The following is a 21888-nucleotide window of genomic DNA, read 5'->3' on the forward strand; positions in this document are numbered from 1 at the left end:
AGTCATCCTATCCTGAATTTTTGTTTTTTGGATCCTGTCCCATCCCGTTCCAAATTCTCGAGATCAGGACCAGACAAGTGAGACAAGACAAATTGAATACTCCTGTGTCCAAACAATCGGACCATCCTACTTTTGTAGGCACACAAATTTATCCGATGTGGGGCGTAAGGGCTCAGGCCGCCAGAGGGGACAAATAATCAAGATTTTTTCCGTTAAGGATGGACTAATTATATCAACAACCTAATATTGGAAAAAGAGAAAAGGAAATATAAATCCATTTTCATAACATGCAAAATACTATAATTATTCTATTTCGCCAAGATCTGCTTGAACAAAAGCATGCTTCCTTCTAGGATACCCCATCCCAAGCAAATGATTGATATAAACCTTACCATCCTTCACAGTTACTGGTGTTGGCGACCTATGTTTATGCCTAAGCCCTGAGAATGTTGCCACCACAGAAGCTGTTTCCCAGCCATTAAAACTCTCAAGTAATCTCGCAGTAGGATGCTTCGCAGCAACCACAAGTTTAGTCTGAGACACTAATTCCAGACCATCTCCTAAAGTGAGAGACCCTCCCTTCACATTTATCAGCTTCACTTCGTATTCTTCTTCATTGCTTTTTGATAAGTCAACTTTCAACAAGTTTCCGCTATATGTATGAACCACTATGAGGAACCCATCTGGGTGGTAAACGATGCCGTTTAATGCACCTAAGCCCAGGTTCTTGTACCATTCTTTTGCCTTGAACAGTGGGTTTCTGATGATTGATTTCAACTTCCCTTCCACCCCTACCTTCCAAATCTTACTGGCTTTCACATCAGTTACATAAGCGTTACCTTGTGGATCAATTGCTACATCGTTCGCTAATGATTTCTCGTCACCTACATTATAAGGTTAACAAATGTTGATAAGAAAAAATGGTTGATTTTGTTCCTCTGAAATATCAAGCTCCATCTGATATGGATCAGAGGACCCATGTTTCTTTTTAATAAAGAAAAAAAGCTGCAAATACTACTCTACATTACGATTGAAAAACAAATAAATAGAAATCATCTAAACGAATCAAATGGAGGGGCATTGCCAAAGCGCACTTGGTCTCGTAGAATGTATTGAACATCAACAAACCAATATCGCTGAAGCATTATATGACTTTCTAGAATTAAATTTCATTTATCATGAAGTTTGTTATTTCCATCCTTGATAAGCTTAGCTGCATCTAAAGAATCATTTCTCAAGCGGACTAGTCCATGATTCACGTCCCATGCCCTTTTAAGACCAATAAGATACATCCAAAGTTCCATTGTCAGAGGATTTTTATTTTTATAAGGCACTAAAGACCATCCCATGGAAGTAGTTAAGAGTTGAACCTTATAATTAACATAATACTATTTTTTGCTCTTAATATAAAAATTAGTTGAAATGTTGAATTTAATAATATCTCAATTCACTTTGTCTTCTATCTTTTCACAAAACATTCCTAATGATTGTAAAAGATTTTCACCAAGAAATAATTCCAATCATCCAATTGAAAAGAATGGTTTATGAAGACTAACATATTTATCACAAATAACTAATTTATCTATCTCTTACATTGAATTAAAACATATAAAAATATTTATATATAGTACAGCCTCCAGTCTTAAATATAAAAGCTAGTTAACTAGTATGAATAGATTAAAAAAATAAGTTAAATTAATTATTTGTAATAAATAAATGTTGTTTTTCTTAAAATATTCTTACTAATCAAGTATATTGGTTAGAATTGTCATTATTAGAAGGACTTAAGAAGAAATGGACAAATATAAGAAAAGAATTAGGATCTTATATTTATATTTAGAATCAAAATAAAAATCAAAAGAACGACCAGAAATAGTACTAAAAGTAAGAGAAATATTTAAATTAAAAAAAAGACGTAAATTCATAATTAAATGAAACATTTATAATATTCTTCAGTTTTTTGCCCTCTTGTAAAAAAATTTTAGTTTAACGAAAGACGATTCTTCACTGAGCTTCTGGTCAGTTTGAGCTTGTTTTTCAAATCTTTTATCTGAAATGTCGCAAAACCATAATCCTGATATCTAATATCTCCCTTAAAAACACGTTGAAGCCAAGAAGAGGAATCGGAGAGAGTAAAGTCAGGGGCACTAATATGAAGAATCGCAAGAATAAAAAGCTTTACTTGGGCCACTGAGTTGAGTCAGGAATAATCGTTTCCACGTTTGCAAATCGTAGGCTGCAAGCGCTGAGTAGCGATTTCGCCATGGTTCTGCATGAACTGCGAGCAGTCTATTCCTTGGTCGGTCGATGAAAATGCCCAGCGTTGAATTTCCGGCCAGGTCGACGTCTCTGACCACCGGTACCTCCTCTAATACCTCATTTTCCACTCCGGTTACCGGAATCTGACCGATTCCGCCTTCCACGAAACCGACGATGAAGCGCCTATTTTGATCGTCCCACTTGCCGCATTCTCTGAACCATCCATTGCTGTGGTAGTAGTACACGTGCGTGGGGGGATTCGATAACTCCAAGGAAATGATTATGCTGACTGGTATCGCTGAGAGGACCATGATGAAGGCTAGAAATTTGGGAGAGCAAAGCCAAGAGGAAGCCATGAGAGATGGATAGAGAAATACAGGGAGGGGTTGTGAATGCGAGAAAGGCGAAATCAGTTGGACTCCTTGGAATCCAAAAATAGAGACTCAGTGACACCCCTCCGATTGTACCCAAAAAAAGAAAAAAATCACTCAGATTTTTGTATAACACATAAATAATCAATTTAGGTAGATTATAAAATACAAATAACTAGTTGGCGAAAAAAGGGAAGAAATTCCCAAAAAAAATACATTAAAATTTTAAATCTCAAATGAGGAATAACTACAAAATGATTGTAATTTATTTTTTAAATATATCAATTATCATTAAAATATAGTAAACAAATTGATTTAAAATTTTGAAATTCAAAATTTTTTTTTGAGATTATCTAAAAAAACACATATCTAAATTTGGTAGATAAAAATTAGCTAAGACTACTAGATAAAAAATTATTTTATTTTTTTAAAATATCTTATTTATGAAAGGAGAGTAAATGAGAGAAAATAAGTAGAAAAATATGTAAAAAAAATTAATTAATACAATAATATAATTAATATGTGCGTAACAAAAAACAAAAATGAAAAAGATTGATTAAAATTTTAGATATTGTTTAAGTACATCTTATAAATAAAACTACGCCACTTTCAAAAATTATATCTTAGAGGACTAAATGAAGTGATATGCTGAAGTTTTTTACGTGTTTATAAAAAATGTTACTATGTGTCTTGGTCTTAAATACTAAATAGGTTTTTTATCGGTATGCTATACACAGTTAAAAAAAACCAAAATGCTATAATTTTAAAAATATTTATCAATATGTTATACTTAGAATCATTCTTAACAAGAATAATTTTGAAATTGTACACAAGTTGTTCTTGCCAAGAACAATTTATCTGTTATTTGATAAAAAATAAAATCATTCTTCATGTGAATGATTTCACTTTTTGGCAGTTTATTTTATTTTTTAATGTCAAAAAGTGAAATCATTCACATGAAGAACAATTTCATGATTAGACTGTAATATTCCCACATGCAAATTTCTCTGCAATTTTCTCTCCAATGCAAATATTCTCACTTGTTAACTCAGCTTATCCTCCCCATGCAAATCCATAAAGCTACAGCAAATGTACATGCTTTTATATATGGGAAAATTACGTACAGGTCCCACAGAAGGTAATTTATTACTCTGAGGTCCCACAAAATGTCAAAATCACTGACAGGTCCCAAGGGACCTCAGAGTAATATTTTCGATTTGTAAAATGACATTACTGCCCCTCATATTTCAGATTCACATTTGCTCTGTCATTGCGATTTACAACCTCAGCAGCAACTATTAACAACTTAATGAGAGGGCGTTAACAACCCTAGCAGTATCCGTTAACAACTTATTTTATAGAATCATATAACCTCCACATAAAAGTAAATTATAACCAAATAGTATAATACAACAACTTTAACACTAAAATGGAAAGCTTTTTTATATCATTAAGAATTTTAACTAGATCCAATAGGATTATAGTAATATTTTAATGCGAAGATCCATTTACAACCTCAACAGCGACTATTAACAACCGAATGAGAGGGCATTAACAACCTAAGCAGTATCCGTTAACAACTTATTTTATAGAATCATATAACCTCCATATAAGCGTAAATTATAACCAAATAGTATAATACAACAACTTTAACACTAAAATGGGAAGCTTTTTGATATCATTAAGAATTTTAACTAAACCCAATAGGATTATAGCAACATTTTAATGCGAAGATCCATTTACAACCTCAAAAGCGACTATTAACAACCGAATGAGAGGGCATTAACAACCTAAGCAATATCCGTTAACAACTTACTTTATAGAATCATATAACCTCCATATAAGCGTAAATTATAACCAAATAGTATAATACAACAACTTTAACACTAAAATGGGAAGCTTTTTGATATCATTAAGAATTTTAATTAAACCAAATAGGATTATAGCAACATTTTAATGTGAAGATCCATTTACAACCTCAATGGTGAGTATTAATAACCCAAAGAGAGCTGTTGACAATCTAGGCAGTATCTGTTAACAACTGATTTTATAGGATAATATAACCTCTAACAACTATATAAGATTAACTTTAAGACTATTTAGTTATAATTTAGTTAGTTATAGTTAGAAGTTATATTATCCGATAAAGTTAGCTGTTAACAGACACTGCTAAGGTTATTAACAGTTCTCCTTAGATTATTAATACTTACTGTTGAGGTTGTAAATGGATTTTCGCATTAAAATGTTGTTATAATCCTATTGGGTGTAGTTAAAATTCTTAATGATATCAAAAAGCTTCCCATTTTAGTTTTAAAGTTGTTGTATTATACTATTTAGTTATAATTTACTCTTATGCGGAGGTTATATAATTCTATAAAGTAAGTTGTTAACGGATACTGCGTAGGTTGTTAATGCCCTCTCATTCGGTTGTTAATAGTCGCTGTTGAGGTTGTAAATGGATCTTCGCATTAAAATATTACTATAATCCTATTGGATCTAGTTAAAATTCTTAATGATATAAAAAGCTTCCATTTTAGTGTTAAAGTTGTTGTATTATACTATTTGGTTATAATTTACTTTTATGTGGAGGTTATATGATTCTATAAAATAAGTTGTTAACGGATACTGCTAGGGTTGTTAACGCCCTCTCATTAGGTTGTTGTAGTCGCTGCTGAGGTTGTAAATCGCAATGACAGAGCAAATGTGAATTTGGAATATGAGGGGCAGTAATGTCATTTTACAAATTGAAAATATTACTCTGAGGTCCCTTGAGACCTGTCAGTGATTTTGACATTTCGTGGGACCTCAGAGTAATAAATTACCTTCTGTGGGACCTGTACGTAATTTTCCCTTTATATATTCTACTTATTCAACTTTGTTTTTTTGCTTTATCGTCTTTCATCCTAAAGTTCATTTTTCTTCATCTTCATCTCTATAATTTATTTGCTCCGCTTTCATTGTTTTTTAACTTTGTTATTTCTTTACTCTTACTTCCAAACACTTGACAAGCTCTTTTATTGCTACCATGTGTATGTTGTTTCTCTTCTCTCTCTCTCTCTCTCTTTAAATTTGCAATCGTAACATAGAATTTTATTTTTCATCCCTACTACCCTCGACAAACTAATATTTTATTATTCTAATTTTTAGGAGGTGAGTGGTGGGTTCAACGATCTAAAATATTTATACTCTTTCTAAGCTAGGTGGTTTTTATTTTGACAGTAAAACTAACATATGCTATATTATTTTAAGATATTAAGATTTTGATATATGTTCTAGTCTTTTTTAAGTACGTTCATATTTTTTTTTTCTTATGAAAGTATACTTTTCCAAGAGTTTAAATTTAGTAAGATAAAACTGACAAATAATTATATGTATACCGTAAATATCAAATGTATGGTATATATAATAAGTGGGAAGCTGGCAAAAAAAATAATAAGTAAGAAAGTTTGCTACACACATTAAGCAAAATATTGCTTTCATATGTTTTTTTAGGTAAAAACAGAGTGTAAGTAAAAAAAAAAAGAATAAAGGATGCTCATAAAAATTTTTTTCTTCATTTTGGTTTTTTCCTGCTATTCGCTATTTTGCATTTTTGAATCGATGATGACATATCTGCTTTGAATCAAAGGTTTTCCCACTTATAACTGTATTGGAGGGAATAAGTTTGAAGAATAAGCATGACCAATTCCTTTTCAACTAAAGTGATTATAACTTCCCATATTTACTTGGATATTCTTGAAAAAAAAAATTAGAGAAGAAATCTTTATTTTTGAACCCTTCATTTCAACCCAATTATTTTGGTCCAAAAAAAATTAACCCAATTATATTTTTAGTTTCATACAATAAATTGATATTTATTAAATTAAATTTTACAAAAATAGTAAAATAATAAATATGTATTATAACGTATAAATACTATATGTATACATAAAATTAAAAAATTTCCATGATCTGTTATTTATTAAAATAATATCACAAGAAAGAATTTTAACATTAAAAAGATGTCGGTTTGGCATGTTCTATATAGTGCAAACAATATATTAATCAATAATTAATATAAATAAAATTATAGAAATAGCAGAAGAAACAAAAGAAAAAAAAATCTCTATTTCTTAAACTTATTTTTTATTTTTTACAAACAAATAATCTACGAACAATGAAGGAGGAGCAAAAAAACTACATAAAGAAAAAAGAAGAAGAATGAACTTCAAGATGAAAGAAGAAAAAGCAAACAACCAAAGTTAAAAAAATAGAATATATAAAAGCATGTACATTTGTTGTAGCTTTATGGGTTTGCATGGGGGATGAGTTGAGTTGACAAGTGAGAGAAGTGAATATTTGCATTGGGAAGAAAATTATAGAGGGATTTACATGCGGAAATATTATAGTTAAAAAGTGAAACCATTTTTTGCGTAAACGATTTTACTTTTTGATTTTAAAAAAATAAAATGACAAAAAGTGAAATCATCGAATAATTTCACTTTTTGTCAGATAACATACAAATCATTATTGGCAAGAACAACTTATATACAATTTAAAAATCATTTTTACCAAGAATGATTTTAAATATAACATACTGGTAAATACTTTTGAAATTGTAGCATTTGGTTTTTTTTTTTACTGTGTATGGCATACCAGTCAAAAAGCCTCTTAAATATAAGAATTAGGTAAGGGGTTTGCTGTAATTCAAAATATAAAACCTCAATTTATTTTATCTTCTAAATTTATAACTTTTTTTCCAACATATTTTTTTATTGATGACACACAGTAAGGAGATTTCAATCAAAGAATAGTTATACTGTCCATAGTTGAATGTTTTAGAAAAAATCAATACATATTTGTTAAAAATAATTATTTAACTAATTTTTTTAATATTTGTATCTCTTTTGTTAATTAATATTACTTTCAATCCTTAATATAAGAGTTCATTTGACTTTTATTTTGGTCATAAATATGAAATCTCAATCTACTTTGTCTCTCATATTTATTTATTTTTTTCAAAATAGTTTTTGTAATAATAGTAGTTGTAACCAATACACTTAATTAGTAAGAATGTTTTTAGGAAAACAACACCTATTTATTACTAATAACTAATCTAACTAATTTTTTTAATTTATTCAAATTAGTTAATTAACTCTTATATTAAATACTGGAAGTAATAATTAATAATTACTATTATTATTCATCATAGCTAGAGTTACTCCTTTGTCTTCAAGAAAACCGAAAGTTCTATGTTGTCTTGTCTATGAAACTTCACAACGGAGTCATCTTTTGCATAAACTTGAGTCAATGTGTCTGTTTGGTACCATGATCTGAGCATAAAAAAGTGGCTTTTTGGCCCATTTGGATTATCTCCACTTCCTCTCCCATCCTCTTCCCCTCTACCATCTTTTTTGGCCCTTCACAGCCATTAGATCAAAACTCTAATGGTTCAGATTTAATATTTTACAACATTTTATAAAAATAAATATAATTATAAAAATAGATAAATAAATTTAAACTGTTAAAATCTAATTTAAAAGTTCATATCTACATACTGTTATTACAGAGCAAGTTTTTTTCAACTTTTTTTTATTACAGCTGTTAACTGTTTAGACCAGATTTTAACAGTTTAAATTTATTTATTTATTTTTTAATAATATTATTTTTATAAGATGTTAAATCTGGACTATTAGAATTTTGATCAAATGGTTGTGAAGGGAAAAAGAGGATAGTGGAGGGGAAGAGGATGGGAGAAGAAGTGGAGAGAATCCAAATTTTAGTCCAACTGACAAATTTGCTCTGTAATAACAATCTGTAGATATGAGCTATTCAAATTAGATTTTAACAGTTTAAATTTATTTATCTATTTTTATAATTATATTTATTTTTATAAAATGTTGTAAAATATTAAATATGAACCATTGAAGTTTTGATCCAATGGTTGTGAAGGGCCAAAAAACATAGTGGAGGGGAAGAGAATGGGAGAAGAAGTGGAGAGAATCCAAATCTTTTTTAGGCTTATAAACACATTTGGAGGAGATGAGTATTGTTAGGATTAGCTTTTTACCTATTTAACTTGTGGCAAAAAGTTGCTTATAATCATGCGATTATGTGAAATTATTTCTTATTGCTTTTTGACCTTTTTCATCGTGCTTTTGCACCTCTTATACCTCCATCTTCTCTTTTTATTTTGTTGTGACATGCTTTTCCCGACTTATCAGTCTCCTCTTATATATTTGTGTGCGCGCGCCTGTTTTAACATAGTTTTTTTTAAATATAATATTTATAATTTTTAAATTTTTTTATTTTATATTTACATAAATTGTACACAAGTGTATCATTTAATTAATTATGTAATATTATTTGGCTCAAAATTTTTTACAGATTTCTGATATAAATATATTTTGTTCATTAAATTTGACTTTTTCCTATTAAAATAATTAAAAATTATTATATTATGTAAATCAATTTTTTTTATCTTTCATTATTTAATAAAAGTCATACCCATTTTGGTAATTTTACAAAGTAAACTTGCTTATCCAATTATAATCCCAACATCTTCTACTTTTTCAAACTAATTTATTTATAAAAGTTAATCCAAACATAAATCATACTAACTAATCTAACTTTTACTCAATCTAATTTTTCTAAAAATCAAATTGAAAATAACCTACTTTTCTTACCGCTAATCCAAACAGGGTTAATGCATGCTGACCTATCTCAAATTAGGCATGGATAACTCAAATCAAAGTCATTGTTAAATTGATCTTACTTGAAACTCCAAGTTCACTTTAAATTTTCACTCTTTGTTTCGACAAAATTGGAAGTTATCTCTATATAACTTAAAGGACTAAAAATCAAACTGGTCAAGACAGTAGATCAAAGATGCATAGGTTAGATCGGGTTAACTCAAAGTCAAACAAGTAATAGTTAAAATAATATATAAATTAAAATACATGATGATTATTTTAGATGAAAACCGAAATTCAAATAACAGTAATAAGGAAAATTTGCAGTAAAAGACCTTCGAATGTATAATATTGTAATTTGGGTTCTTTAATTCACAAAATTACTGCCACAGATTAGGTTTAAAATATGAATTATGAAATGCCAAAGAAAAAACAAAATGTCCTTCTTCTCTTTTTTTCATCCCCTTCTCTTTCCTTCTATTCCTCCCTGTTAATTGGATGATCAGCTTCTAGTTCTCTTGGAGTTTTCTTTTTCAATTTCAAAAAATAAACGATGCCATTGAGATGCATAATGCAACTTGAAGCAGCATTGGTCCACCTAAAGGAATTGGTGATCTGAAAATTGAACCTCCCTTTGCTTCAAAGGATACATCCTCAACGAATTGCGGTGAATTTTGTGACCTGCTTGTTGTTGCGAATCAGTGGGTTGAGAGAAACATGAAAGAAAGTTATATGTTACAAACAGTCAAGTAATCTTCTTAATTAAATTGATGTTGACTTAGGCGTGTTTGGATAATATAGAAAATTATGGTTTTGGGACCCAAACTACGGTTTGGGTCCTAGATTTGCCAAACACCACAAAAAAAAAAAAAACAAAAAATGGTTTTGGACTAAAACCATAGTTTGAGACTCAAAACCATGATTTCAGAAAAAGTGAATCTATTCTGTTTCTGGCTCAAATTGGAGAGTATGATTGTGCTTGTCAAAATACATTTCAACAATAATATAACTTTAACACCCCTCAATTATTTTTTTATAAACATATTTAATCTTTTATTTTATAAATATATATACACATATTAATTATTTATTAATTATATTATCTTATATATTAATAATTATGTTCATAAAAAATATATTATTAACAATTTTATTCCTTCAAATTAAAATATATTATAAAATCTATTTTTTATATACTTATCATATTAACTTATGCTTTTTTTAGTAATTTACACATATAAAAGTGTTTCTGATAACAACTATCCAAACACTTTCAATTTATCAGAATCATTTTTTTACAAAATCTATTCTCTGAGGAATCTATTCTCCAAACCATAGTTTGGTTTCATCTAAATACCCCTTAGTAGGTTCGTTGGTTCTACAAAGAGAAGAAGAAGAGAATGAGAGCTTTTTTTTTTTTTTTAAAAAAAAGGGGGTATTTTGGTATTTCCCTAACATTTTATAATTCACATTTAAAACCCAGAACCTTCAAGCAATTTGTTAATTCAAGTACCCATTTTGCAATTTCATAATTTTAAGGGTTTTTTTGCTAATAATAATAAAAACACAATAGTTGCATAAAAAAATTGTACAGTTCGGTCAGTTCCAATACTAAATCATAAATGCTTACATGTTGAACCACTGTATAGTCCAATCATTAATGTTCCGTTTGGATGAAAAGAAAAGTTGGAAAAAAGAAAATGAGGAAAAGAAAACTGAGGAAGAAAAAATTAAAGAGAAAATATTATTTACCCATATTGTTTGGATAAAGAAAAGAAAAGAAAATAAAAAAATATAAATGACTAAAATACCCTTATTTCAAAATATATTATGTTTAAAACCAAATTAAATATCACAAAAAAATTATATGAACATTAATTTTATCATATAATTTAAAATAAGATTAATTAATAAAAATATATTATCATATTATTATATCTAAAAATCAAATAATTTAGTGAAAAATGTTATTTTTGATAGAAAAAATAAATGTGGATAATTTTTTTAAATTAAATATAACAAAAGAAGATAATAGAATATATATAATTTAAAATTATAATTAAATAATAAAATTTATTATAAAAGTTGAAAAGAGATGGAGAAATATATGTGTGTGTGTGTATAGTTAGTATGAATTTCGAGTATTATATTAAATGTGAAAAAATAGAGTTTATATGTTGGTTTAAAATTTGACTATAGTGAGATAATTTTGCTAAATTATAAAGTAGCCATAAATAAAATTAAAAAATTGCATTAAAGGCAAAATATACATTTATTCACCTAATATGAGGGAGGGTATACGAGGAATGTGACTTTTCTTCTCATTTTCTCTCTATATGTAGAGAGAAAAGTTGGGAAGAAAATGATGTGAGCCTCTCACCTCCTTTTTTTCCTATTTTTCTGTACTCCCGCTTTTCTCTCCTTATCCAAACAAGAGAAAACTCATTTCTCTCCTCATTTTCCTTTCTAGTTTTCTTTCCTCCCTCATTTTCTCTCCATCCAAACAAGAGGTAAAAGTCAGTTAGTGTAATATGATTTATATTTGGATTGACTTTTATAAAAGTCAATTTGATAAACTGAAATTTGTTTAGATAAGCAATGAAAAAAGTAAATTCAAATGTAAAATGATTGAAAAAGGTATCATTTTCTTTGAATTAATTTGCTTGACTTATAAATTTATTTGTAATCTAGTGATATATATAAATATTTTAGAGAGATGTAACATATGATATAATCAAATAATTTATTTAGCTTCTATGATCTGTTCAAATTAGTCCATTGGTTTTTATATTAAGGACTTGAGATAGTATATCACATGTATATAATTTGATAATTTTAAAAAAAATAATAAATGAAAAATAATTAAATTATTAATGAAAATAACATCAAATTATTGGATAAGATAGAACTTACTTAAATACCTTTATCTTTCTTTTCATCCTTATTTGCTTTCTCTCTTGGCGATGCAGCTGCAAAAGCTAAAAATTTTAACTTTCCAATGCAACCAACTTTTAAAGTAAAGTTGGTTGGATAAAACGTCAATCCAAACCCACAAACCCCAACTCACCCCCAAACTACAGTTTTGTCAATTCCAAGGCACGTTTGGTTCCTCTAACGACGATCCAAACATTTGCTAAGCCTTTTTTCCTTTTTCCAAGCAAATGTCCCATCACTCGTCAGTCATGAATCATCCTTTTAGCTTCTTTATTTCAAAGTCCTTATCTCCTCGGCTTCTCTCCATCCCACTCCTCTTCTTTTCTACAAACTATTGTATTTAACATTCAAACATACATCATGTCTATCATTCTGAGATTGTCCTCACTAGTAATGGAACTAACTAAAGAGCAGAAAATGTTGCCATTGCAGCTCTATTCCACGACCAAAGAATAGTCCCTTATGCAAGTGCTGTAAGGCGCTGTTGAGGAAGAAGGTGATCTTTTTTTATGAGCAGAAAATCTCTTTACTTTTACTTCTTAGACCCAATTTTTTAAGATAACTCTTATTTTTTTCTTCCCTTCCGTTCATCTCTATCTTTCTCTTTTCTTTGTCTTCCATCTTCTTCTTTTTCTTCTTCTTCAACTTTGTATCCCTCTTTCTTGTTCCTTATTTTCTTCTTTGTCTTTCAGGCATTGTTTCTTCTTAGCCTCCATCAATCTCTTCTTCATTTTCCCCCTAAAAAAGTAACCTGGATAACTTACTCAACCCAGTGGGCTACCCCAGTTACTCTCGATTTGCATTGGGTTCATTAGTTTCGCCCCAGTTTAGGGGGCAAACTGGACCTAGCGCCTGGCCGGTTGACTGTTCCAGTTTGACTTTTTGAATCATGATATAACTCAAGTCAATTTGACCACAATCTTATTAGGATTTTCATAACTTGTTATTATTCTCTATACAAATACAACTCAAGTTATTGTCTCCTCTTAAATGTCTTATCTTGATAACTCAAGTCCTGAAACCTATAATGGGAAGTTACCTTTTTTTAAGTCAAATAACTGGAAGTTATCTTTTCCATACCTTGAGTTTGTAATGCAAGATGCAACATAATAATTATAACAAACTACTTGAAATTACCTTCTATTAAAAGTTATAATTGGAAGTATTTGCTATTTCTAACAAATAGATTAACTTCTCCAAAGGCTACCAAGCTTCACTAATGTATAAATGGAAGCGCATTCAAGTTAGGGTAACAACTAATAGCGACCAACACTCACTGAACTCTGCAAAAGCCTCAAGGCTCGTTTAATTCAACCCTATTATAGGTGTGCAATGATAATCCTTATTACATTATCATAAATGGCATGCTTGGTTAGACTTACTAATGGTAAAAAGGATTACAATGTTAATATCAATTGCATATTTTTTGGTAATATCCATTTCTATGGGAGGGGTTATGATTGATCATTGTAGGGCTGCAATCTCTTATAAATATCCATTTTATCCTTTGTAATCAATGTGAAAATACAATATTTGCCCTTAAAAAGTTATCCCTCTCCAAACTTTATCCTTCATCTCCCTCCCTTCATTACCATCATCGCTCTCTCTCTCTCCAAATTTTATCCTTCATCTCCCTCCCTCCATTACCATCATCGCTCTCTCTCTCTCTCTCTCCAAACTTTATCCTTCATCTCCCTCCCTCCATTACTATCATCGCTCTCTCTCCTCCTTTTCCCTGATCTCTTCCCTTCATTATCATCATCTCCTCACACTACTTCACTTTTACCTCCAAATTGGTTAATCTTTGTCCCCTCTCTCCAGATCTATGTTGTTTTGGTGCATCACGTGTAGACCATGGCTGAAAGAGTTGATGGAAAAAGGGAATTGTTGCTGGTAGTGAGAGAACTCGAATGCAAATAGAGCACAAATTCGTGCAAGACGGGCAATGCACAAGGGTTTTCGAAGTGAGAGACAATGAATGTTGAAACGACATATGAGAACAGCATTGCGTCTAAGAGCTAAAGACGATGAAGGCATTGTCCGGAGAAAAGCAAGGTAGGTTTGTTTCTTTCTTTCGTATTCATCATAGTCAGATTATGGAGAGGATAAAATTGAAAATGTTTCAAATTCGAAAATCCAAGACAAAGCTAACGCAAAAAATGGAGGTGGACTATGAGTTGTTGAAGAGGTTGTGACTTGCAAGGATTTGACGGAGGGGGATTGGCAATTGCAGAAAGAGGTGTAGGAGCATCCCTGTTTGTGCTTATGATTGGGCGCATTCTAGACTTTTAATCTGATTTTTAATTGATTAAATATAAGAGATAATTTTTTTTGGCCAAATCTTATTAATAACTTACAAAACATATTGATGGTAAGGAATATTACATTACACCTCATTGCATTGCATTGCATTATCATCTATAAGCTCTTGGTAATTGAACCAAATAGGCCCTTAATTCATTTATTACTCAATAAAATCCTTCATAATGTTCATGCTCTCTATTCTTCAGTTTTAAGTATTATTCTATTTGTGATATTCTTGAAAATAATGTAATTTATTATTTGAGTTGACTCAATATTGTGAAATTTTAAGGGAATAATTATCACTTTAGATGGTGCAAGAGCTGGGAGAATAAATAAATATGAGTGTGTGTGGCTGTGAATGTACTAAAACACCAAAAACTCGATTCTATCTTTATAGTTATAATGGAAACTATCAGACGTTGTTCTGAGGAATGGGTATAGGTTGAATGGATTAGACCGAGTCACTATAATATGCAATGTGCCATTCATTCTCTCTCTCCTACCTAACAATGGTGATGTTAACTCTATGTCATTTCATTTATTATTTTTGCTTTTAAACTTTTAATTTCTTTAAATTTTTATTTTCACCAAATTTACTACCGTTTGGGTGAGTTTTACACTAACAATCAGCATAGTTCTTACCTATGAAGTCTTCTCATGTATTAGATATGCTTGTCCAACTCTATATTCAAGAAATATTGAGACTTCATGGGAGCCAAATAGCATTCACTTCAACTTTTTGGAAATCTTTATGAAAGGCATTAGGTGCAAAATTAAGACTTAATACACCCTACCACCCTCAAATTGGTCAAACGGAGAAAACCATTCAAACCCTATAATGAGGGCTTGAGTTTTAGAAATTAAGGGAAATTGGGATGCGTTCTTGCCTTTAGCATAATTTGCTTACAATAATAATTATCATTCTAGTATTCAAATGACTCCTTTTAAATCTTGTATGAAAGAAAGTATAAATCACTCTTATATTAGCTAGAGCTTGAAGAAAGAAAGTTTTTGGATACTAAAATAGTAGATCAAACCTCTAGAAAAATTGAATTTGTGAAAAAGAAATCATTAATAGCGCAAAGTAGGCAGAAAGCTACTTAAATAAGAAAAAAAGGAGCCTAAAGTTTAATGTTGGGGGTTGTGTTTCTCAAAATATCATTGGTTATTGGGATTGACATATATTAAGATGAGAAAGCCTAGTCTAATGTACATTGTGCTATTCCAAATCCTTTCTCGAAGCATACCAATTGCTTTACAAAATTGCTTTGCCACCTAAACTAAGCCAAATTGATGACATCTTCTATGTCTGCTGGTTTAAAAAGTACCAACGTGACCCATCACAGGTCATACGGGATATGAAAATATACATTTGTTTGATAGCTTGTCTTTTGAAATAGAAACTGAAAGAATTGTTGGAACTAAGATAGCTAAGAAATAAAAACAATACTTGGGCTTGCAAATAAGGATGGAAATAAGCTAGGTTAAGTTGGGTTTTAGCTAAATAGACTTAAACCTACAACTGGGGCTTAAAGCCTGAGCCTGTATATAGGTTTTTTTTAAGGTTCAAGCCTAAGCCTTCAAAAAACTTATCAAGCATGAAACCTTTTTGAAGGCCTATTTACAATGTAGGCCTTTTCATATTTGAGCCTTGAAAGCCATAAATAAATAGGCTTTGAACCTATTAAAGCTTATACTCCCTCTAGTCTTTAGTTTAAAATCTCGTTTGACTTTTATTTTGGTCCTAAATATAATACTCTAATCCACTTTGTCTCTTATATTTATACATTTTTTATAAGGTAATCTTCCTAATAATGATAGTTCTATCCAATACATTTGGTTAGTAAGGATATTTTAGAAAAGACAACATCTATTTATTACAAATAACTAACTTAACTTATTTTCTTAATTTTCTCAAATTAGTTAATTAGCTCTTATAATTAGAACCGGAAGTAATATTTAACATCTTCTAATGTTATATATTTAAAATCTACATATAATTAAAATTTAAAACAAAGCCTGATTTTAATAAATTGTAAAGTCTGTTAAATGTGATGGGAATGCCAAAAAAATCCCATTAGAATGCAATACAACAATAAAACAATCAACATACAATAACATATGACATAAATATATTGATTAAATAATTAATTAAAATATATAATATATTAAACAGGTCATGCAAGCTTACATGCTAGGCTTCAAAACAAAAAAGCCTAGCTTGCTTAAGCAAGTAGACTTTTAAACAGGCTTTAAACCTGCCTTATTTGCTAAACAGATCATGTCTTGTCAGGACCTAAGTAGGCTAGGATGTAAACCCTAGAAAAGATTGGCATATTTTCACTCCTACTTACAAAGTTTTGGTCTTGGTTCTTTTATTTAATTTTATTCAACACAATGACGATCTATACTTTTCATCATACAATGTCTCATAAAACGTTGTTTGATACAACAGCTGTTGTTATACAGAAACTTAGCCAATAACAAGTTGACTATAATATATTATTTTGAAATGATATTTTAAATATTTTTATTTAATCTCACATAATTTTATTACCTTTTCCTTCTCCTAAAATTATGATCTGAAATATTCCTAAAAATTTAATTTAATTTTGATTTTCCTTATTCAAATAATTACATGGTAAATTTTAATTATCACCAAATAATCTAATCCTAAAGTTACTTAAATCCTAAAGAGAAAACTGGAATGCTACACCATTCTTCATAAACAATACGGATATGCTTGAACTTGATATTTTTTGTTCATGAATAAAAATATGACATTTAAATATAATCTTTAAACAGAATAAAAATGTAATTTTAAAACTAGTTAATAATAATATTCTTGCTATACGAGCTTTCAAACCCGTAAAAGAAAACCGGCCAAAAAAATAAAACCGTAAAAGACGTCAAAATTTAGAATTTAGATGTTTATGTGATCCCAAAAAAAAAAAAAGGAATTGAGGAGCGAAAAATAGAAAATTCTGAAAAACAAAACTATTAAAAGTTTAAAACATTTACCGACTGAGCCGCTGATCCTTACAGATATATTTTATTATATTTTTTCACCTAGGATCTGGGAATTAAAAAAAGGAAAGTACAGAGGTATCCTATGAAGATTATGAGTTGGGCTCATGGAACAGCTGGATCTGGATATACATGAAAAATCAATATTTTTAGTTTTAGTTTTTTGAACTTCTTTTGTTTTAATCTCTATGATCTTAAAATTTATACTTGAATTCATATTATCTGTTATGTGTTCGATCAATTCATCGCAGTTCTTTCCAATTTTATGGCCATTTATTAAATTTATTAACCATATTTATTACTCATATTATTAATTTTATGTAAAAACATAAAAATATGGATATATTTCAATATTATACTCAATTGAATTAAGTTATAAAAAAATTAGTGATTTTATATATTTGGAAATACTCATATGTCTGATCTTGTTTTTAAAAACCATTTTGAAATTTATTTTAAAACACCACTTTCACAAAACAAAACAAAATTTATATGATAACGTTAATTTTAAGACAGTTTTTTTTTTTGCCAATAATTTTAAGACAGTTTTAGAGGAAAGAAAACAATAAAACTTATTTGGTAAAAACCCTATTGCCACATAATTACAATGATGCAATTAATTTTTTTGTGTGGCCTAAACAATGATGCAATTAATGATAAATAAAAAAGAGAGCAGTTTATCGCCTCTGCTATTTTAAAAAGTGAAAACGTAAACGAAAAATAGAAATAGCTTTTTGATGGTTTTTTTTGGGGCCAAAGCTTTATTTTTAGATATTTTAAAACAAAATCAGAGTTACAATTTTAAAAACAGGTTATATGAAAAATACTTATCAAACGATTTTTTTATTTTTTACCTTTAAAATCAAAAATAGTTTTCAAGAATAAAAAATCAAACAGGCTCTATATTTTTAGTTTTATATTTTCACTGTATGAGCGTATTTGTTAGAAAATTTGGCGGGCACCTCAAGCAATTTCAAATAAAGAGCAAACCCTAGCGCCCGTCGATTTTCCCTCTCCATCTCTCCCCCCATTTCCTTCTCTCTCCCTGTGAACCTTCCCATTTGCTCGGCGGATTTTCAATTTCTCTGCGAACTACGCTGAGGTTGGTATCTTTTGTGCCTTCTTGCTCTGTTATTGCTCTAGGGTTTGAATTTCTAAATCGCCTGATCCCACACAAATCATGGAAGTTTTATGGGTTTTATGCTCCACTTGTGTTACACTCTCTGTTTCCACTATTTTCAGTGCACCAATTAGTTATTTACTTCAAATTACTTTGGGCAATTTCAGGGTAAATTGATGAAACCGTGAGATCATCATCCGATTGAAGCTTTATGTGGGAAATACAGGAATTAGGGTGATAGAGCCATGGGAAAGGTTTCGCTCAAAGAGAAGGGTAGTAACGCTTCAAACCGAGAAGACGATTGCGGAGCTCGCGAAGTAAGCTTCTGAAGCAAGGTGCTTTCGTTCCGCTTCAGCAAAATAAATTGTCTCCTTCGTCTACCAAGTGCTGTACGGATACTGGAAATAAAAGAGGGGTCATTTTGCATTCTAGAAAAGCACGGAATAACGTTGGACCTGAAGAAAATGCTGCTGACAAAAGTCCATTGGTGTCATCGCCGGTGAATTTAGTCAAACAGAATATCTTTTTTGGCACACCCAAGACCCCTCGGACTGAGAATTGCGAATCAGAATCAAGGCTTGAATCCCTTCCTATAGATTTATTGGTATGCGTTTATTTGTATTGTGTGTTTATATCAAGTATAGTAAATTCATTCTCTTTGTCATTAGCGCCTCCTTATATTGCGGTACAATCTCTGTTTCGAAGGATTTCTCTGGTACTTCACAATTTACTGTGCACAGACGTTGTGTTCAGAAATATTCTAATATTAACATTAGTGCCACAAAAAATAGAATAAAAGTCTTATTATGCTGTTTGAACGGATTTCCTATAACTTTTTTTCCTGATAAAGTGTTGGTTGTTTATTATGCTAATGTGTTGTTGTCGTTTGTTTATTTATTCATTTGATGTTTTTAGTTCTAGACAGGTCAGTATCAATGATATGTTTTAGCTTCCGGCTTCTTCTTGCGTTGAATATAGCATATAGATTAAAGTGATACCAGTTGCCAAAATACAATCTAAATCACTTCACCTAGGACAGAGAGTGATTTACCCGTGGGCCAGACACAGTTTCTATTATAAGGCAAAGATAAGGTTGTTGAGCCATAATGCATCTCTCAACTGTACAGAGGTACACAATCACGCTTTTGGTTCTCTGCCAGAAGCTATGTAGGTTCACCATAATGATATAAAAACCAAATGATGCAGTTTTTAATGATTTTTTTCAATCCACCATGTCACTGTTTCCAGATAGATGGTTCTAGTCATAGTGTTTTCAGTAGCTCATGTATGCTTTTCGCTCTCTCAATAGCCATTTATTGGATTTTGTGTTACTCATTTCTTCCTATTGTGTTGATTTTTTTTATTTTAAAAAATACTAGGTTAAAATATTGTGTCATCTGCATCATGACCAACTAAGGGCAGTCTTCCATGTTTCACAGAAAATTAGAAAAGCGGTAAGTGTTTGTGTAGCTGTCCCTTATTTATATATCATCTGATAAATTGTTTCTCATGATGGGCACAAGTGGTTCAAAATCTTGTTAACGGATCAAAGTTCATGATATTTTGTAACTTTTGTTAGGTTTTGATTGCAAGGCAATTCCACTTTAATTATACCACCCCAGATCGCACTAGGCAACAGATGCTAAATACAATGACTCCCCGTCCAAAGGAACGTTGGCCGTTTTTGAGGTAGTTGTCCTGCATTTGTATTTGAGCTTTTCTTGCATTGTTTATGCATGTTTTTCATATCACTATAAACTTTTGTAGCAAGAGCAGTGTAAAGGGCATGAGGATTCCAAGTCCCCATACTCCTAAAGCACCAAGACATGCACCACGCCCACCTTCTCGCTTAAAGGTTTTCAGAGGTGCGTCAAGTTGCAGCAGTTCTATTTCAGGAGTCAGCTTTCCCTTCACATTGCATGGTGCCATCCGTTTTGCCAAAACCCCTGTGCAAATCCTTGGCTTCTAATAGAGCTCTGTTTTATGAGGATGAATTATGTCAGGCTGTTGCTCAAAATAAACTTCTCTGATGTTCTTCTGTTTTAAACCCTGCTGCTTCATATTTCTGTGCCTTATATATTGTATAGTTTTTTTTTCCCCCCCCTGGCCCCATAGTGAATGTAGCTGGAGAGCAAGGATGCAATTTTGGTGTTTCTCCTGGGACACTGGTAGGTGTGGATGTCTTAGATGTCTCAGTTGATGAGACTGGTTAGATATTGGGGTTGCGGCTGACATTATATGATCATTTTCTGTATGATCTGTGGTTCTCAAGACACGTAATGGTCCGATAATGCTATCCTTTTTGAGTCACAAAATTTAACTTCGTTCTGAGTCGATATAATTTCTGTTTCCATTTTTCATAATTGAATCACTGATGTAGGCACTGAAAAATTATCACTTAATTGTGATTTGGCTGTTAAAAATGAAGAATAGAAAGGCTAAAAAAAAAAAAAAAGGCATGATTGCATTATCAAAATATTGAGTTGGATATTGTTATTTGTACTTTTCATTTTTGCTTCAAGATAATAGAGGGGAAAAAACAAGTTATGTTCAGCTAGATTTGGAGAGAGGGATTCTACTCATCGTTACTGACCACTTGTATAGATTGCTGAGAACTTTAGGGTTCTATTATGATTAATATGAAGATAATATTTATTTCTTTATGTACAATGCTTATTATATTATGATGACTAGATTGTGGGATGTGTTGTTACATGAAGGTTAAAGTGAATTATATTGTTCATAGCTTAATAGCACGTCTTTCTACAGATTTTGTATAATAATGTATAGTATTATATACAAATGCTTATTATGTTATAACTAAATTATGGGGTTCTATTAGCTTGAAATGAATCATATTTTTCCGAGAAAGTTGGGAAAGTGTTTCGTTTCTCATTAAAATTTTATTAGTGAGAAGGACCTAATAAATTTTTCATATAAAAAGTACAAATGTTTTATAAATTTTATGTGCAAAGAGCATAGATATTGTGACTTTTTTTCTAATGGGCAACCCCCCCAACCAACAGTAGTTATCTGTGAACATATGTTGCAAACCGACAGTAGTTTGAAAAAGAAGCCCAAGCTTAGTATCTAATTGCATAGTGAGAGCGCAAGGCTGCCTTAGAAAACATTGCATGGAAAGAGTTTTCATCCTCGTGAAATGGAGAGGTTCAAATCATGGAGCTGTGCCAAAGATCATTCA

At 30.5% G+C, this 21888-nt stretch overlaps 1 protein-coding gene and 1 pseudogene across 1 annotated transcript; one reads left to right on the top strand and one right to left on the bottom strand.

Annotated features, from left to right (window-relative positions):
* Nucleotides 1-303: 303 nt before the first annotated feature.
* Nucleotides 304-2615, bottom strand: LOC114757172 (uncharacterized). The gene is made up of 2 exons (XM_028946177.1): nucleotides 2183-2615; nucleotides 304-884 (listed from the first exon to the last, which is right to left on the bottom strand). Exons 1-2 carry the CDS (start codon nucleotides 2613-2615, stop codon nucleotides 304-306), a joined length of 1014 nt encoding a protein of 337 aa, XP_028802010.1.
* A 15975-nt stretch (nucleotides 2616-18590) lies between these two features.
* LOC114757174 (F-box protein At4g35930-like) lies at nucleotides 18591-21022 on the top strand (annotated as a pseudogene).
* Nucleotides 21023-21888: the final 866 nt, after the last annotated feature.

The sequence above is a fragment of the Neltuma alba genome, unplaced genomic scaffold, assembly GCF_004799145.2.
Source record: "Neltuma alba isolate B1F8T4 unplaced genomic scaffold, ASM479914v2 tig00010575_pilon, whole genome shotgun sequence".
NCBI lineage: Eukaryota > Viridiplantae > Streptophyta > Magnoliopsida > Fabales > Fabaceae > Neltuma > Neltuma alba.